A 20,170-nucleotide genomic window follows, 5' to 3' on the forward strand; every position below is an offset into this window, starting at 1 on the left:
CCAGGGGGAACGTCGGCTCCGGAAGCCGCTGCTCGTCAGCGTGTCTGGGGCCGTGATCCTCCATCGGAGGGACCGATGCGGCAGACGGGCTCCCCCTCGCGGGTTGGAGCCCGGCCCTGCCGCGGACCGTCCTCTGAAAATCTCAGTGGGGGCAATTGAATACCGTCCGGATGTCCAACGCGGTGCGCCGCCTGGTCGTCCCCGGTGAGTTTCTGTAACCGGGAACTCCTTCCGTTTAGCTACTTCCTGTCCCTCCGGGGGTTCAGGCCCGGGGTGCCTTCGGCCTCCGGGCTCAAAAGTTAGCTACCTGGTTGATTCTGCCAGTAGTCATATGCTTGTCTCAAAGATTAAGCCATGCATGTCTAAGTATAAGCAATCTATACGGTGAAACTGCGAATGGCTCATTAAATCAGTTATCGTTTATTTGATAGTACCTTACTACTTGGATACCCGTGGTAATTCTAGAGCTAATACATGCTAAAAACCTCGACTTCGGAAGGGGTGTATTTATTAGATAAAAAACCAATGCCCTTCGGGGCTCCTTGGTGATTCATAATAACTTATCGAATCGCATGGCCTTGCGCCGGCGATGGTTCATTCAAATTTCTGCCCTATCAACTTTCGATGGTAGGATAGTGGCCTACCATGGTGGCAACGGGTAACGGGGAATTAGGGTTCGATTCCGGAGAGGGAGCCTGAGAAACGGCTACCACATCCAAGGAAGGCAGCAGGCGCGCAAATTACCCAATCCCGATACGGGGAGGTAGTGACAATAAATACTGATACAGGGCTCTTTCGGGTCTTGTAATTGGAATGAGTACAATCTAAATCCCTTAACGAGGAACAATTGGAGGGCAAGTCTGGTGCCAGCAGCCGCGGTAATTCCAGCTCCAATAGCGTATATTAAAGTTGTTGCAGTTAAAAAGCTCGTAGTTGAACCTTGGGTCTGGCTGGCCGGTCCGCCTCACCGCGTGCACTGGTCCGGCCGGACCTTTCCTCCTGGGAAGCCCCATGGCCTTTACTGGCTGTGGGGGGAACCAGGACTTTTACTGTGAAAAAATTAGAGTGTTCAAAGCAGGCCTTTGCTCGGATACATTAGCATGGAATAATAGAATAGGACGTGTGGTTCTATTTTGTTGGTTTCTAGGACCGCCGTAATGATTAATAGGGATGGTCGGGGGCGTCAGTATTCGGCTGTCAGAGGTGAAATTCTTGGATTTGCTGAAGACTAACTACTGCGAAAGCATTCGCCAAGGATGTTTTCATTAATCAGTGAACGAAAGTTAGGGGATCGAAGATGATCAGATACCGTCGGGTAGGTATTAGGAAATTCCTGATATCAGAAAGAAACCGAAGTGCTGACTAAGCTTTTAGGCTGCAATGGCATTTTAACTCTCTTACTGATAACAGAAGACTCATTCCACAAAGTCTACAAATTTCCGAGCTAGTACCTGCGCGACATCCTACCTGCGAATTCTTACTTGTAAGAGTTGCTGAAACTAGCTTAGTCAATCGCGGTATCAATACAAGCATAACTGAATCAAAGCCAACTTCCCTGTTTTAATTTTATAATGTGAAGTAAGCTACTGTCCTCAAGCACGGTATAATACATTAAATGTAATACTAACTAAATAAACAGATAACACCTCAGACAATACAAGATTGTAAGTATGAACCCCGTAACCTCCTTGTGTTGGATATGCAAAGGTGGCAGCTCTAAATCCCGGTCACTACTTTTAACTAACCAACATAGAAACATGACTCCTACACTAACTTCAAAAAGAGGATGAAGTAAGTCCTGAAATAAAGGAATTGGTGAGATCTTCAAAAAGAATTAACCCCTTGTCTAGATAGCTTTAAGAAGGATAAGGAAGTGAAGAAGTGCAGCCGCGATGAGGCAGAGGTAGTCCTGTACAAGCAGATATTAGCTATTAGTTAGGTCAACAAGAATTAATCAACATGTCACACATCATAGATCTCGCTGAGTCTCACAACTCAAGTCAAAAAAACTCCTAAAATAACCCAAGTGGCCCTGAAGGAAAATGCAAATGATCAAGCCACCCCCCTTGTGAATAAGGCGAGTCTAGCTGATCCAGTAGGCCCAGGTGAAAAAAGTAAAGTAGATCTAGAGAATGAAGCCTCAGATGTAGAAATGGCCCAAGAGACTAGTGAATCTGTGATCTCAAAAAAAGCAAAGTCATATATTCAGGACCTCAAAACACCATCAAGCACTGCCAAGACTGCCTATAATACAAGACTATCAGAGATTGACAAAGCGAGATTAATTGCAGATGACAAATCAATCTGGGCCTCTCTGAACAAGACAACCCCAAAGCGCGCAACAGCCTATAAACAGCTGTTTAGTTTTTTGACAGAAAAATCAGGGAAAGGTGTTCAGTGAATCACATTCTCCAGCACAAGCTTCTATGTAATTGTGTACAAAAGCCAAAGTAAAAGAGATTTAGGCCTGCAAAAACTAAAGGACATCAAGTTTGAAGTAAATGAGCAAAAGGTTGATGTTGCGTTAGCCAAGTTTGGTGACGTAGGCGGAACTGGACCCTATACTTACCAACTACTGAGGGGATCCATGGATTCGGCCCAGGATGTACAGGCGGCATTGAATACTCTCTTCAAAGCCAAGAATACGGCAGTCCCGGCATACCAAATTCAAGAAATAGTCACTTCAAAGATCCCAACCAGCACATTTATCATCTCGTTTACCACACCTGTTCACCTCGGCACGAAAACCTTAGAGGTTGGAACATCAAAACAAGACCAGCTAATTGAAAAAGAGGGAATGCGTTGCATACTATGCAGTGAGAAAGGTCATAAGTCAGTAGGATGCAATGCGAGCGCAAGGCATGTGGCGGGCTGCGCCCGATCAATCATATAGACTATTTCATTACACTCCACAGATTCCACGTACGCTCCGATCCTCGGCCATTCTTGATTGCCGACCCTCAGCCATTCTCGATCGCTGATCCTCGGCCGCCACCCTGATCAATCATATAGACTATTCCGTTACACTCCACAGATTCTACGTACGCTCCGATCCTCGGCCATTCTTGATCGCCACTACGATTCTCGGCCATTCTCGATCACCGATCCTCGGCTGCTACGAACGCGCATATATTCTTCCGCCCCGAAGCTCCACCGCGTACGCCACCACATATGTGTATAAATATCCACCTCGATCGCTGATTCTCGCACTTTCTCTTTCTTTCCTTCTCTAGCGTTTTTATCTTTGTTATATAAGACCTATCAATATTATACCGATCTATTCAGCGTAGGCCTCTTACAAGGCAGTTAAAAAGAAAACACCAGGAAAAAAGTAAATAAAGGAGAGAAAAGCAGATAATACTCAAAATGAGAGAAGGGAAATTCTTTGAGATAAAAAAGCACAAGGAAGAAATGTTATATGAAAACTTCAGATAAAAGTATTAATGAAGAGATAGGGCCTGTACATTAGCACTTCTTCAAAAGTTTATGCTTATTCTATAAAGAAAGAGAATTGAGGAAATTGAAACATTGAGTATAACTTCTAATCTATTGACTAGACTACTTCTTACACTTGCTAAAAATGAAACTAGCCTCACTTAACATAAAGAGGTTAGAGAACTTAGGTAAGTTTGAGAGGGTTTTAACCTACTTAAGAGATCTAAGAGTTGATGTAGCGTTTTTGTGTGAAACACACTTAATTGAGAGCCAGGCCAAGGCGGTGCAACAGCTCTATCAGAGGGTAACAATGTTCATCAATACCTCAGCTATCAACAGTGTGAGTGTAACATGAATTATACTGAACCTGATAAAAATACCTGCAGAAAAAGTCACATGTTTTCACAGAGACAAGAAGAACAGGCAGATCAGAATTAGATGTTACATTGAGAAATCAACTAAGACAGTGAAACTAATGGGGGTTTATGCTCTGAATCAAGAGACTACTCAAAGGAACTTCCTGCAAAGTGTAGCCCGGCACCTGGAATCAGGGTGAGAACAGGTAGACATGGTCTTGAGGGATTTCAACTGCGTATTGAAAAGTCAGGACTGAAACCCATCTCAAGGGAAAGATTCAAGAGTTCAAAGAGCACTAGAAAGTGTGATGAAAAGTGACTCTCTGATGAATGGCTGATGTATGACAAATTCAGACCAGAAACAATACATGTATACTGAATCAACAGAGAGATTCTCATTCAGCAGAATTGACCGGATTCTGTGCATCTCTAGAGTTTTCTGAAAGTCAAGTAGATGGGAGATAAAACACATCTCTGATTGAACTGATCACAGTGCTGTGCTGGTTCAGTACTGCTCTCAAATAATAGTGAAGATGAGTGAAGAAGCCTGATGCATGAATATAAACCTATTAAAGCACTCATCCATGCAAGAGAGCTTAAAGCCAGTAGTGAAGCAGCTGATCAGCAATACAATGAGTACATGTACACTGCTTTTCAATAGACAGGGAAAATACTTTGTAACAACTGATGTGACAAAACTACTAGCAGAATTCAATAAAAGCCTGCAGCTGATAGTCAATAAAGCTAGAAGCTTTCAAGAAGCTAAGACAGCAAGTATGACAAGGATTCAGTGAAAGCTGGAAACAAGACTTCAAAAGCTCAAGACTAAGACTCGCACATGCAAAATAGCCAGAATGATTCAGATCACACACCGGCGCTTAAATGCACTCTGAGAGGTCAAGAAGAGTCATCAGAAAATAAGTGCAAAAGCAAAGTGACTCATCTCAAAAATGAAATCATCTCCAGCATTTTGAAAGTTGGGAAAAGAATCAATAGGTGAAAACACAATATATGACCTAAGAGAAGGAGAAAAAGTAACTCATAAAACACATAAAATGCTAAAGATAGTATTTAACTTCTATGAGACTCTGTTTCAAAAACACTCAATAAGCCTAAAGTGTCAAGAACATCTGTTAAGAAGACTATCACAAGATGATTTTCAGAGTCTGTTGAGCTCAGTAGTAGTTGAAGAAGTGAAGTTACTGAGCAGAAATTGATTATGAGAATGATCTCCCGGCTCATCTGAAATTTCATGAGATTTCTTCAAGACCTTTATGTATCATACTAATGATGAAGATTACACATTACAAGAAGCACTCACAGCAGTTATCACAGTTCTGATTGAATATCACAAGTATGAAACAGTAATGTCAAATAACTGAAATAAAGAGATTATCAAAATACTGTATAAGAAAGAGAATAGAACTGAAATCAAAAATTACAGACTCATTTCACTTATAAATACAATATATAAACTGATAACCTCAGTTATTGCTGAAAGACTTGCAGAATCAATAAAAATGATTATTGAAAAACATCAAACAGAGTTTATTAAGAGCAGACAAATTATTGATAGTATGAAGCTAGCTCAGGTAGCAGTAGATAAAGCTTAGCAGAAGAGAAAACCTCTGTACATGACCTTTCTAGATTAAGAGAAGGCATATGATTCAATAGATCAGTTCTATCTCTTCAAGACACTACATAAAATCAATGTGCCAGAGTCAACAGTGAAAGTTATACAGAGCTGCTATCAAGATATAACATCTACAGTCATGATCAACTGATTTGAATCCAAGTTAATCAAACTCAAAAGAGAAGTGTGACAGAGCTGTTCACTCTTCTGTCTTATATTCAATGTGATGATTGAAGGCCTAGCAAGGCTGCTGATTGAGAAACAGTCAATTCAAGAACTAAAAGACAGTATGAGAAAGGAAATCAGAGTCAGCATGTTTGCAGATAACACCTTAATCTTTTTTCAAAATCTGGCTCAATGAAGAAGAATCAAAGACATCTATAATATGTATAGCAAAGCAACAACAGCTGTGTTAAATGAAGAAAAAACAAAGATATTAGCTGTCAGAGACTCACAGTCACCAGAAAGAATGAGAACTATAGAGATATTGAAAGACAAGCTGATAAAATATCTCAGAATTCATGTAAAAGAGTCAGTAGACTATTCAATTTGAATTCAGTATCAGCTGAAGATTAAACAAAGTATGAAACACTGACAGAAATATCATCTCTTCATCAGACAAAGAATAGCAGTGGCAAAGACTTGCCTAGCTTCAAAGCTATGATATTCACTGCAATGTTTGCCTGCCTGAAGAGATGATCTACAGCCTATTCAAACCATGATATGAAAATATATATGAGATATTGAGCTAGATCAACCTGCTCAAGAATCAATTGAGAATCAACAACTAATATACTCTCTGAGTGAAGGTGAACTAGCTGCTATAGACATCATGACAATGCAGAAGACACTCAACATGTACTGAATTCATGCTTTAGAGAGTAGTATAAATAAGGAATCAGATGAAAAGCCAATCTGAAGTCAAATAATGATAGATATAATTCACACAGAACAGACTGTGAGAGTGAAGAAGTTCATCACCAGGTCATGATCTCAGATCTGAGCAGCTCATACACTTAACTTTTCTTCATCAATTGAATTCTTTTGGAATTGATGAAGCAGAGCTTGTAGAAAGCAAGATGTATCACTGAGCTTCTGAAAGAACATAGAAATCATGTACTTCTGATATCACTCAGCATTGAGCCAGAATCATAGCTCACCAAGGTGAAATGCTGAGGTGTGAAAAGACCTATTTAAAGGAAAGAATTTAAATGAGCCCATATTAACCATATCACAAGTATGGGATTTGTCAAAGGCAGAAGATGAACTCTCAATGAGATACATCACAGTGGCAAAAAGAGTAGTAAAAATCTTTTCATCAAACTGAGTCAGATTGCTATAACAGCCTCAGGTATCTGAAGACACTATGAGATTCAGACATGCAGAAGTCTGAAGTGAAAGATTGAATCAGACAATCTTTATCTCAGCTCTCTGCAAAGAAATCTATCAACACTTGTTAAAGAATATCTATGTGCTAAGAGATCTTCTAAAACCTTTCAAGAATAGTTGCAGAAGAGATGAAGTAGACTTAACTGAAATTTCAGAAAGAAGTATCTGAAAGAGTCTCTATCATTACACAGTGAACTACTCAAAATTTAGTAATCTTTACTGGAAAATAGTACTCAACAAAGTTAGAACAGAAGAAACCTGAATAAAAGAAAGAGAATGTTCAAGATGTCAGACATCACAGACAGTAAAACACCTTTTCTGAGACTATTCAATTGTGAAAGCTATATAGAGGGAGATGAAATGTCTATGATGTAAAATAGCAAGTATTGCACTCAATTCTCTTATCAGTTGGAGTGATTTAATCCTGATGAGATATACACATGATGAGAGACAGTTTAATAGAGAGACAGATGTAACAAGGTGTCAGATTCTATTCTCTGAGACTCTTTGAGCAATTTGAGTCTACCACTGTGTCTGAAGTTTCAAGAAAACTGAAGAATTCACAGAGATTGATGCTGTGCAGAGATATCACTTGAGAGTGATAATACACTATCACATAGACTGACAACTGATGCTAGACAATTCTGATGATAAGACTGATCTATTTAAGAAACAGTGAGACAGTGCTTCAGAGGATAAACCTAGTTGAATTGTAATCTAGCTTGAGAAGTAAGGAAATCAGGTAAGTACAGTAGTCAACCTGTGACTCTTGCTCTCATCATCAGGCCCTGTAACATCTGTTACTATAAACACTCTGAAAATTGATGACACATCAAAAATCTATCATAAACCTGTTAGCTCAAAGCCTCAGTCATGGATAAAATGACTGCAAAGAGATAGAGTCATGAGAAGTGTCATCTCACTTTACACTGAGGTCTCAGCAGACTGACTTGCAACTCTAAGAACAAAGTAATAAAAAGAAAGATGATCAGATACCGTCGGGTAGGTAAAAGGAAACTCCTTGTATCTTGTGAAACACAAAGTGCTGACTAATTGTTTAGACTCTCAGACTTGCTTTTAATATTGCACTTTATTTTGTCCCTCACAAGACAGTAAACAGCTAGATTAAAAAAGTTGTGAGTCTTCCAGGCCAGAGCGTTCGCGTCGCCCTACCTGTCAGTCACCGGTAAAACAGTGACTGCTGATACTGGCTTAACTAACAATAATACACAGTATCATCAAATAGTCTTTTGAAGTAGAATGCATAAAACCTTCTCATCAAAAAAAGATCTGTACAAAGTAAGTTCTTCACCTTAAGCAGAGAAATCTATGTAAACAGATTGCTAACATTAGAGAAGCAGACAGTCAGACTTAAAATTGTATAGAGTAAGTAAGCACTCTCTGTAAAATTCAAGTCATTGAACTGAATGATAAATGAGTAACAGCTCTGTAATCCCGGCCAAAGCTTGAAACTAATCCTTTTCAGCAATGCTGACCAACTCAGCAATTAAAAGCAGACAGAGTAAGTATTGCCAGAAATAGTAGCTAAGTGAGTCACTTAAAAATTAATCTTCCCTGTCTAGGCTTGTCAAAAAAGAGCAAGTCGAGCAAAAAGCACGCGCGCCAGGAGAATCAGGTAACTCAAGGAATAAACTAGCTTAGTTTAGAAATAGAGTAATGAATTGATGTTCATAAACTCATAGAACACTCTGAGCCCCTCAACAAGAGCTTATAAAAATCATAAAAATTCTCAGGCTCAAGAAGAGGAGTTACAGCACAAGGCCTCTTCTCATGAAGAGATGGTCATTTCAACAACCTCAAAAGAATCAGAAGATAATGATAATACAGGCCCTAAAAGTGAAGCCTCAGATGTAGAAATGAAAGATGATGAATATGAAAAATCTGTTATTTCTCATAAGAATAAGCCAGGAAACTCAGACTCAAAAACTCCTCCCACGCCGGCCAAGCCCTTTATGAATATGCGGCTGTCAGACCTCGACCGTGCCTGTCTCATAGCAGACAGAAAAGCAGTTTGAGCAAGTATAGATGAAGCCCTGCTCAGGAGGAGATCAACATACCGGAAGCTATTCTTGTTTCTCACAGAGAAAGTGAGAAAAGACATAACAAAGATTATCTCATCTGCATCAAGCTACTACAGGATAATATATGAGATGCAAGCCCGCAGAGACTCCGGCCTCAAGAGACTCAGAGAAGTGAAATTCAAAGTAGATGAGACTCAGATTGAACTCCAGCTTTTCAAATTTAAAGATATCAGAGGTACTGGCCTGTACACATATGTAACCTCCAGCGGCTCAATGAATACCCTTCAAGACATTCAGGCGACAATTAATTCTCGGTTCAAGGGTAAAGAATCCGCCATCCCAGAATATCACATTCAGAAAGTTGTTACAGTCAAGGTTTCAACAGGGACATTTGTTGTATCATTCACCACACTGGCAATGATGAGTGTCAAATCAATTGAAGTCAGTGCTGCTAAGCAGTTCTGATCATTTTACAAAGAAGATACCTGATGTGCACTGTGTGAATAAAAAGACCACAAAGATGTAGTGTGCAATGCTGAAAACAGCAAATTCAAACTGTCTGAAGTTCTTGTATCACAGAAACCTAAACCAGCTAAGAAATCAGTCTCAGAGAAGAAATAAGAAATCAATAGCAGAGAGAAGATACAGAAATGTTCTCTTTCTTTATGTATTTTTCATATATTAGATACCAGGAATCAATGGCCGGGCAGAAGATTGTTTTAAGAGTTAGTCTCAAGATGTAGAGAAGAAACACAGGGCCTGTACTTAATAATACTCAGAAGTATTTAATTTGAAACACTTTGACACTTCTGACTAAAAGCTTCTTTCTGTGCCTTATCTAGAATGAGACTAGCATCTCTAAATATAAGAGAACTAGCTGAAATAGGTAAGTTTGAAAAGATGATGGCCTATTTAAGAGACCTTAAGCTGAGATAAAAATAGAAGTACCACAAGAATCTCCAATCTCACCTGTTTTATTTACAATATACACTGCATATCTATTCAAGAATAGAGAGATGAAAATAGTGAGATCTCCAAGTTATGTAGATGATATTGATCTACTCTACAGTTCAAAGACAATCAAAGAGAATTTAGAAGTGATTGAGAAAGCAGCAGAGGAAATCTTTGTTAGAGCAGATATCAATCTAATTCAATTTAATATGAATAAAACTGAGCTAATTCACTTTTTTTCCAGATTTAATGAGAAAGAACTAAGTCTAACTCTTTTGAATAAAGAGATTAAACCCAGTTTAAATGTCAAATGACTAGGAGTATGGTTAAACTCCAAGCTGAATTTTAAATATCATATTCAACAAAGAATTATCAAGGCAGAGAGACTACTGAATAGTATAATCAGACTATCAAATACTGAGAGAGGTCTATCCTTTCAGGCTATGAGACAGTTATACATAGCCTGTATTACCTCAGTAGCTGATTATGAAGTTCAAGTTTGATGGAATAATCAAGGAAACTTCACTGAACTCTTTCAAAGTCTACAAAACAGAGCTTTGAGAAGAATTCTGAAAGTATTCAAGTCATCTCCTATTAAAGCAATGGAAATTGAAGCTTCAATTCCACCTCCTGCTATTCGATTTGAAAAGGCCTGTATGAACTATACTCTGAGAGTCATGAAGATGAGCTCAAATCATATAATCAGAGAAAGAGTCTCTTCTTCATTTCCACCAGTTAACTCAGGAAATGAACTGGATTGAAATAGATTTCTTGATTGAAATGAGAATAGTACTTTAAAGAAAATGCTCTCTCAACTGTATAGACTATGTTCACTTATTAAGAATCAATTTTCTTCATTAAATGTTGAGAAAATTGATCATGAGAAGATATCTTCCTGGAGAGAAAAGCTGAAATCTCTCATAGACTTACAAATAAGTGAACTATCTAAAGAGAGAGAATATGAACAGCATTTGAAGAAGATCTCTACAATTAATATAAAAGACTCTATTCTGATCTACTCAGATGGCTCAAAAAATGAGAATTTGAATAGATTAGGCGCAGGCATTGCTTATACTGAAGATAATATTAATTTTATCTCAGATTTCTGGAATTTAGGCTGTGAATCTGAAGTCTTTGATGCTGAACTATTTGTAATAGTGAAAGCTTTCAAACTCATTGAAATAAAATCTCATAAAAGAGGAAATGATTTGAAAGAGGCATGAATATTCTCTGATAGTCAAGCTGCTTTAAAAAGACTTAGAAATAGTCAGATTCATAATGATCAAATGAATCTTGAACTGATTTTAAACTCTGTTTTGAAAATTCAAAAGAGAAGAATATTAAAACTGATAATTCATCTGCATTGAGTTCCTGCTCATATGAATATTCATGGCAATGAATTGGCTGATTCAGCTGTAAAAAAGGGTTCAGAATTAAGCAGATCTATTCAAAAAACAGTGTCCTGATCTTTCATAAAGAGAAAGATAAAAGAATCTTGTTTAAACAAGTGAAATGAAAGCTAGCAGAAACAAAAGAAGAGTATACATTATTCAAGATTTGAGACAAAACCAAAGTGAAAATCTTGTTCAATTAAATGTAAAAAGAAAATATTCTCATCTATAATTCAGCTGAAACTAGAACATGGTTATTTCAAATCTTATATACAAAGATTTGATGATAGATTTGATTCAACAGAGTGCTCATTCTGCAATGTGAATGAAAATCCTGAGCATATTGTAATGCATTATGCATTATACAATAGTCTCAGAGTCAGATTAAAGAAGAAGTATGATTTAAATCAATTAAATATGAGGTTCTTATTCTCAACTGAGACAGAAACTAAATACTTAATAGACTTTCTATCAGAAACTAGAGCAGCTACAAGAAAATAACTGAATTCAGCAGTATCTGAATATGAAGAGGTGGAAATTGACTAGATATAGTCTGTTAAAACAGCTATACATCATCTTTTAATAATTTTGTTTTGTTATAGTCTCTCTTTACTGTACTTGTTTTCTTCTGTTCTTTTCTCTATCTATTTAATGTGTCTATCTTTAAGACTATGTTCTCTTTTCTTTTGTCATAATATTTTCAAATGGTTTCAAACTATCAGAAGGTGTTGAAATACTGCAATTTGTAAACAGTTTTTATATTCTGAGCTGGAATTTTCTGATTTTGCATATTTGAAATTGATAAATGTATAATAGTTGACTCTATAGATATAGAAAAAACCCTGAGAACTAAAGATTCTCAGGTAGATGTCATAGTATCTGACTGCATACATCTATAATTGAAGAATAATAATAATAATAATAAGAGACCTTAAGATTGATATAGCGTTTCTTTGTGAAACACACTTAACATCAAGCCGAGCCGAGGCGGTGATACAGCTCTATCAGAGAGTACAAGTGTACATCAATGCCCCAGCTTTCAACAGTGTGAGTGTAACATGAGTGATATTGAACCCTGCTAAAATACCAGAAGACAAAGTCACATGTTTTCACAGAGACATTGAGAGTAGATAAATCAGAATCAAGTGTTACATTGAGAGGTCAGTGAAGGTGACAAAACTATTGAGTATATATATTTCTAATCAGAAAACTACTCAAGTATGCTTTCTAAAAAATGTTGCAAAACACCTGGAATCGGAGGAAAGGTCAATGTTGTTCTGAGAGATTGAAACTGCATGTTCAAGAGCCAGGATCAGAACCCACCCCGTGGGGAAGACACAAGAGTTCAGAGGGCTCTGAAAAGTGTAATGGAAAGTAAAGCTCTGTTGAATGACTGGTATGCTGTCAATTCAGGCTGACATGAATATACATTCATCAGAGCCACAGAGACACTCTTGTTCAGCAGAATCAACTGTATCCTGTGCACACCACAAGTCTATAAGAAGTCAGATAGATGGGAAATAAAACAAATCCTCAATTGAACAGATCACAGTGCTGTACTGATGCAGTACTACTCTCAGATAACAGTAAAGAAAGAGACAGACTTCTGATGCATGAATGTGAACCTACTAGAGCACTCATTCATGCTAGAGACTCTAAGCTCTGTAGTAGAACAGCTGATCAGCAATACAATGAGTACATGTACACTGCTTTTTGATAAGTGAGGAAAATACCTTGTAACAACTGATGCTGTGAAGCTACTGACAGAATTTGATGAAAGCTTACAGCTGATAGCCAGTAAAGTCAGAAGCTTTCAGAAAGCTAAGACAGTAAGCATGACAAGAATTCAGTAAAAGCTGAAAACAAGACTTTGAAAACTCAAGACTAAAAATTGCATGTGTCTTACAATTCAGATGATTCAGACTGTATACAGATGCTTAAATGCGCTCTGAAAGATCAAGAAGAGTTGTCAGAAAATAAGTGCAAAAGTGAAGTGACTCATCTCAAAAATGATATTCTCAGTATTTTGAGAATTGAGAAAAGAACTGATAGATGAAAGTATAATATACAGCTTGAAGAGCGGGGAAAAAGTAACTTATAAAACTGAAAAGATGCTAAAAATAGTATTTAAGTTCTATGAGACACTGTTTCAAGAACAATAAATAAGTAAAGTATATTAAGAGAACCTGTTAAGAAGACTGCTGAAAGGCGACTTTCAGAAAATAATGAGTTCAGTAGTAATTGATGAGATTGAGACTTAGAGCAGAAACTGGTTCTGAGAGTGCTTGCCTGAACTGTCTGAGATACTGTGAAATTTCTTCAAGATCTTCATGACTCACTCAGATGAGAAAGGTCACATATTACAGAATGTTCTCACAGCAGTTGTCACAGTTCTGATAGAATATCACAAGTATGAAATAGTGATGCCAGAGAACTGAAAGAAAGAAGTAATAAAAATATTGTATAAGAAAGAAGATAAAACTAATATCAAAAATTACAGACTCATTTCACTAATAAATACAATATATAAGCTGATTATCTCAATCATTGCTGAAAGGCTTGCAGAGTCAATTAAGACTGTGATTGAAAAACATCAGACAGGGTTCATAAAGAACAGATAAATTATTGATAATATAAAGCTGATGTAACTAGCAGTGAACTGAGTGCAGCAGTAGTAAGAATCTCTTTATATAGCCTTTCTAGATCAAGAGAAAGCTTATGACTCAATAGATAGAGCTTATCTCTTTATAGTACTGTGAAAAATCAATGTATCAGAGTCTACAGTGAAAGTTATACAGAGCTGCTATCATGGCATGACATTCACAGTCATGATTAATAGATTTGAGTCTGAGTCAATCAAACTTGAAAGAGATGTGAGGCAAGGCTGCCCGCTCTTCTGTCTGATGTTTAATGTGATAATAGAAGGCCTAGCAAGGCTGCTGATCAAGAATAACTCTATTCAAGAACTGAGAGATAGCATGGGACAGAAATACAAGATCAGCATGTTTATAGATGACACATTGATCCTGTTCTGAAGTCTAGCTCAGTGAAGAAGAATTAGAGACATCTATAATGTGTACAGCAAGACAACAACAGCTGTGCTGAATGAAGGAAAAACACAGATGCTAGCAGTCAGTGACTCACAACTCTCGGACAGACTAGAGATGATAGAGATACTCAATAACCGGCTGGTAAAGTACCTCAGTATTCATGTGAAGAGGCTGATAGACTACTCTATCTGAATTCAGTATCAACTGAAAATAAGACAGAGTATGAAATGCTGACAGAAGCATCATCTCTCAATTCAGCAGTGAATTGCAGTAGCCAATACCTGTCTGGCCTCAAAACTGTGGTACATGTTAAGGTGCCTGCCGGCCTGAAGAGATGATCTGCAACCCATTCAAACCATGATATGAAAATATATATGAAATGTAGGACTGGACCAGCCGGCTCGCGACTCAATTGAAAATCAATAACTAACATGCCCTCTGAGTGAAGGTGAACTAGTGGTCATAGATATCATGACAATGCAGAAGGCACTAAACATGTATTGAATTCACACTCTTGAAAGTGAGCTAGATAAGAAGCCAGAGAAGAAGCCAGTCTGAAGTCAGTTAATGATAGATATAATTCACGCGGAACTAACTGTAGAAGTAAGGCAGTTCATCACCTGTCTGTGATCTCAGATATGAGTGACTCATACACTTAACTTCTCTTCATCAATTAAGTCCTTCTGAAGTTGATGAAGCAAAGCTTGTAGAAAGTGAGATATATCACTGAGCAGCTGAAATGATGTAGAGAATATGTACTTCTGATATCACTCTGTGTTAAGTAAGAATTATAGCTCATCAAGATGAAATGCTGAAGTATAAAAAGACCTGTTTGAAGGAAAAGATCTGAATGAATCTATCTTAACTGTATCACAGATATGAGATTTGTTAAGAGCAGAAAATAAACCCTCTCAGAGATACATAGTAGTGATAAAAAGAGTGATGAAGATCTTTTCACAAGAGTGAGTCAGACTGCTGCAACAGCCTCAGGTATCTGAAAACATTGTGAGATTTAGACACACAGAGATGTGGAGTCAAAGACTTGATCAGTTAATCTCAATCTCAGCCCTCTGTAAGGAAATCTATCAACATCTACTGAAGAATATCTATGTGTCAAAGAACCTGCTTAGGCCTCTTAAAGACAGTTGTAGAAGAGATGATATAGACCTGACTGAAATCTCAGAAAGAAGTATCTGGAAAAGTCTTTATCATTGAATAATCAACTATTCTAAATTTAGTAATCTTTACTGAAAAATGATCCTAGTCAAAGTCAGAACAGGTGAAACCTGAATGAAACTACAAAACTATCTGAGATGTCACATGTCTCAAATAGCAAAACATCTTTTCTGAGACTGTTCAATTATCAGAATTGTATGAAGAGAGATAAAATGTCTCTGATGCAAGATGACAGACATTGCACTCAACCCTCTCACTAGTTGAAGTGCTCTTATTCTTATGAGATATACATATAATAGCAGACAGTTTAAAAATGAAGTGAATGTGATGAGGTGTTGAATCTTGTTCTCTGAGACTCTTTGAGTGATTTGAGTCTACTGATGTGTCTGAAGTTTCAAAGAAGTCAATGAGTTCACAGAGATAGAAGCACTGTGAAGATTCCACTCAAGAGTGATAATACAGTATTATATAGATTAATAACTGATGCTGAACAATTCTAGTGATAGAGCTGACCTGTTTAAAGAATGATAAGACTGTGTGTCTGACAACAAATCTGATTGAACTGTAATCTAGTGAGAGACATGTGAAGATCAGGTAAGTACAGTAGTCAATTAGATTAATCATATCTTCAGCCGGGCCCTGCTCATTCAGCATCAAATATCTGAAAATGAAGAGCACATCATAAAAAACTATTATAAACCTGTTAGCTTGAAGCCTCAGTCATGAATAAAATGACTGCAAAGAGATAGAGTTATGAAGAGTGTCACTTCACTATACACTGAGATCTCAGTGAACTGACTTGCAACTCTAAAAACAAAGTAATAAAAAGAAAGACAATCAGATACTGTTGAGTAGGTATTAGGAAATTCCTGATGTATACAGAAAACTTGATCTCACTAAGTGTGTCACTTGACCTTGTTACATAATTATAACCCTGACCTCGCATAATACAGTAATAATCAGTTGATAATTAACTTTCAATCTTTCAATCACTCATTCACTTAATCTATTAATCAATCAAATTTTTCATTCTTCAACTAAAAAAGCAGTGAAATAGCAGATATGACAGCTCTAGCTCAGACAGTAAGTGAAATATTAATAAAAAAGACAGAAAATCTGATAATTTTTGATGAAAAAAATGAAGAAGCTGATTTATGTTATTTTATAGCCAAGTTACCAGCTATATCTTCAAGCAGTAACAGCAGGAGATCTTACTCTCTCAGAATATGAAACAGTAATTGATTGAATATTGCTTAGAAATTGATTTTCAAAGCATGTATAACTGATTCATAATCAATTAGATGAACGGGCAAATCCACATAGAATATGAAGAGATGTTTTGCAGAATTCCGGAATGTACCAAGATGAAGGTATTTGACAATTGATTTTGAATTGATTTCAGATTGATTCTAAATTAATTGTTAATTGATTATAGTATCAATTCTCATCAACAAACAATCTCTGTTATTATATTGACATGTATGAGAGGATCTGAGTGCCGGAGCAGCAGAGAGGCCATGTCAAGCAGAAAGTGATTGATGAGACTGTTAGTAAGTATTTATAAATTGATTAGCAACTGATTTTTATATGATTATTCTCAACTGATTGACAAATGCTTTAGAGTTTTACAATAATATCACAGTGAACCTGTTCACTTCAGGAGAAAAGAACAAGACAACATTGTCAAAGTTGCCTTGGCACAAAGATGGCAGTGGGGTAGAAAATCATACTTTAAAAGTTAATTAATTGATTGTGAATTGATTGCTAACTGATTGTCAGCCACTTTTGAAAGAAATGAAAAAAATGGCCAGAGACATGAGGGTAGCGGTTCCCTGTGAAGACTGTGCAAAGGCAGAAATTGATAGGTCAATTTTCAATTGATTTTCAATTGATTGTCAATCAATTGCTAATTGATTGAGTAGATTACTGTCATGATGTGAAGATTTGTGATGTTTTTAGTTTTTTTAATTGCAATCATCTCATGACTCATGAAGCTTGAGTATTTGAGAATCAATTCTTAATCAGTTCTTAAATAATTTCTCTGTTTTTTCTTTGTTTCTTTTTTTTAGTTTTTTTCTGTTTTTTATTAAATTTCATAGTGTAAAAAATAATTTATTTTATTTTTTTAATTTCTAATTTTAAAATTAATATTAAAAAATAGTATTTAAAAAGTATTTTAATATTATAATAAAAATTTTAAGTTTAATTTATTTTTTTATTATAAAAAAATTTTATATAAAATAAATTATTAATATATAATATTTTAAATTTAAATATAATATTATTTATCTAAAAATATATAAAATATAAAATTAAAATTAAAAGTAATTAATAATTAATAATTAAATATATATATAAAAAATATATATTAATAAAATTTTATTTAATTTTAAAAAAATTTTTAATATATAAAAAGAAAAAATATTTATATAAAATTAAGTTAAATAATATAAAAAAAATAATAATATATAATATTTAAAAAAATTAATTATTAAAAAAATTTTTAAAGATTTTTTCAGTAATAATTTATATATATATATATATATAATTATTAAATAAATTATAATTTTTTTATTTTTATTTTTTTATAATATTATATAATATTTTTTTAAAATAATTTTATTTAATTAATAATATTTTATATTAAATATAATAATATTATTATTACTTAATTTATTTTATTAATTTTTATATATTAATAATAAAAATAAAGATTTTTAATTAATATTATATATTTTAAAAAGTATAAAATTATAGTATAAACTTTTTAAAAATCTGATTTAAATTAAATAAATATAAATATAATATTTAAAAATATATTTTTTATATAATATTAAATAATTATTTAATATATATAAATTTTATTTTAAATTTTATTTATTTATTTAATTAATTAAAGTATAATTAATTTAATAATTTAAATATTTAAATATTTAATAACTATAATTAATATATAAAATAAGAAAAAATAATAAATAAAATTTAATAATATTATATTAATATAAAAAAAATTAAAAATTCTCTTTAATTATATTAATTTATATTTATTATTATTTTATTTATTTTCTGAAATAATATAATTAATTTAATTTTTTTTATTATAAAAAATTTTTAATTAAGTATTTTATATATTTCTTAATTTTTTTAAATATATAAAAGTAAATTAAAAGTAAAATTTTATTTATATAAATTAAAATAAATAATATTATAAATTTTTAATTATTATTTTAATTAATATAATATATTTAAAAATTTAAATTTAACTTTAAATTATAATATTATATATTTTATAATAAATAATTTAAAAATATTTTTAAATTTAATTAATTAACTTAAAAATATTATTTTTATAAAAATTTAATATAATTAGACTGACTGCTGAGATTATAAATTTCATATTTAATTTTATTTAATCTGATTTTATACATTTCTTAGTATGAATTTCACTAAGATTAATTATTAAATAAATATATAAAGTAACTATATATCAGATCTTAAAATGAAATGATAACTTGAAAAAAATAAGAAAGTAATCTTATTTAATTTCATTTAGTTTCATTCTTAGTATAAAGTTACTATTTTTAGACATTTTAAGGTTTTTTTTAGACTATTTTTAATTTTTTAAAAAGTAACACTTTTTAATAAAACTTAAATGAGATTTAAAGTCATTTAAAGTAATAAAAATAATTTAAATTGAGAAGTGAAAATCATAATCTTATTTGAAAAATGTAATAAAAGTAGATAGTAAGTCTCACTGAGACAGTATAAAACTACTATCTAATGTTAAAACTGTGTAATGAGATTAATTAAATTGATAATAAAACTATTAAAAAATCTGATTCTGATCTCAGATATAATTATATAGTTAGTCTAAATATAATTAATATATAATAAAAATAATATAATAGAGTAGTTAATTAATTATTAAAATCTATTTATTATACAGTCTTTTATATATAATAAATATTTATTAAGTAATTAATAAATACTTTACTTAGATAAAAGTAATTAGTCTGTAAAGAGAAAATTTAATAATATATATATATATTATAGCATACACTGCTATATAGAGTTAGATATAAGAGTAAAAACTTGTCTGATTCTCTAAAAGATGAAAGATGAATGTACATCCTTATATATACAGTGATTGTTTTATAGAGATTAACTCTTGTAGAAGAAGTGATTATTTATAAAGAGAAAAATAGAGACTCTGTAGAGAAGAAGTAAATGCTCTTATAGAAGAAGTAATTATATATAAAGAAAAGAATGAAGACTCTGTAGAGAAGAAGTAAAAGCTCTTATAGAAAAAGTAATTATATATAAAGAAAAAAGCAGAGAGAGAAGATAGAAGCAGAAGCTTTAAAAAACAGTAAGAAATAAAGTAAAAGTTAGAGTTGAATAGAAAATTAACTTAAATAGAGAGCAGAAGTATGTCATATATATAATATCTTTAAATAAAAGCTACTTAAGCTGTAATTATTATTTTAAACAGCTAAGAAAGTTTAAACTAAAATAAATATAAAATATAATAGTTTAAAAGAGAAAGAAAATCTTTATAATAAGTTATATTTAATTATATAAAATTATTTTATTATACTTTATAAATTTTTATTAAAAGCTCTGATTTTTCTACTAAAAGTTTTAATTCTCAGTTATTAATTCTTAGTTAAAAAACTTATAGAGTTTTTATTTTTTTACTTTAAAACTTTATTTTATATATATATAAATATTTACTTTAATTACTAAT

At 33.5% G+C, this 20,170-nt stretch overlaps 4 protein-coding genes and 1 non-coding gene across 5 annotated transcripts in view; all 5 read left to right on the top strand.

Annotated features, from left to right (window-relative positions):
* BDCG_18017 (uncharacterized protein) overlaps positions 1–159 on the top strand; it is a gene marked incomplete at both ends in the record, with an annotated part of 688 nt that extends 529 nt beyond the window's left edge. Inside the window, one exon of the mRNA XM_045427041.1 lies at positions 1–159. This exon is cut by the window's left edge and continues 355 nt beyond it. Within this exon, the coding sequence (XP_045282976.1) occupies positions 1–159 (159 nt within the window).
* A 146-nt stretch (positions 160–305) lies between these two features.
* Positions 306–1,840, top strand: BDCG_18018. Its single transcript, XR_006700926.1, has one exon. It is a non-coding gene; the product is annotated as an 18S ribosomal RNA (ribosomal RNA).
* Positions 1,841–2,152: 312 nt separating this feature from the next.
* BDCG_18019 (uncharacterized protein) lies at positions 2,153–2,943 on the top strand (the record flags this gene model as incomplete). Its single annotated transcript, XM_045427042.1, has 2 exons — positions 2,153–2,390; positions 2,466–2,943. 2 exons carry the CDS (start codon positions 2,153–2,155, stop codon positions 2,891–2,893), a joined length of 666 nt encoding a protein of 221 aa, XP_045282977.1. The 3' UTR covers positions 2,894–2,943.
* A 5,358-nt stretch (positions 2,944–8,301) lies between these two features.
* BDCG_09519 (uncharacterized protein) lies at positions 8,302–8,849 on the top strand (the record flags this gene model as incomplete). Its single annotated transcript, XM_045425312.1, has 3 exons — positions 8,302–8,335; positions 8,397–8,449; positions 8,517–8,849. The coding sequence occupies 3 exons, from the start codon at positions 8,302–8,304 to the stop codon at positions 8,847–8,849; spliced, it is 420 nt and encodes a 139-aa protein (XP_045273839.1).
* Positions 8,850–8,984: 135 nt separating this feature from the next.
* Positions 8,985–9,320, top strand: BDCG_09520 (uncharacterized protein; the record flags this gene model as incomplete). Its single annotated transcript, XM_045425313.1, has 1 exon — positions 8,985–9,320. The coding sequence occupies one exon, from the start codon at positions 8,985–8,987 to the stop codon at positions 9,318–9,320; it is 336 nt and encodes a 111-aa protein (XP_045273840.1).
* Positions 9,321–20,170: the final 10,850 nt, after the last annotated feature.

Source organism: Blastomyces dermatitidis, assembly GCF_000003525.1.
Source record: "Blastomyces dermatitidis ER-3 genomic scaffold supercont1.17, whole genome shotgun sequence".
In the NCBI taxonomy this organism is placed as follows: Eukaryota; Fungi; Ascomycota; class Eurotiomycetes; order Onygenales; family Ajellomycetaceae; genus Blastomyces; species Blastomyces dermatitidis.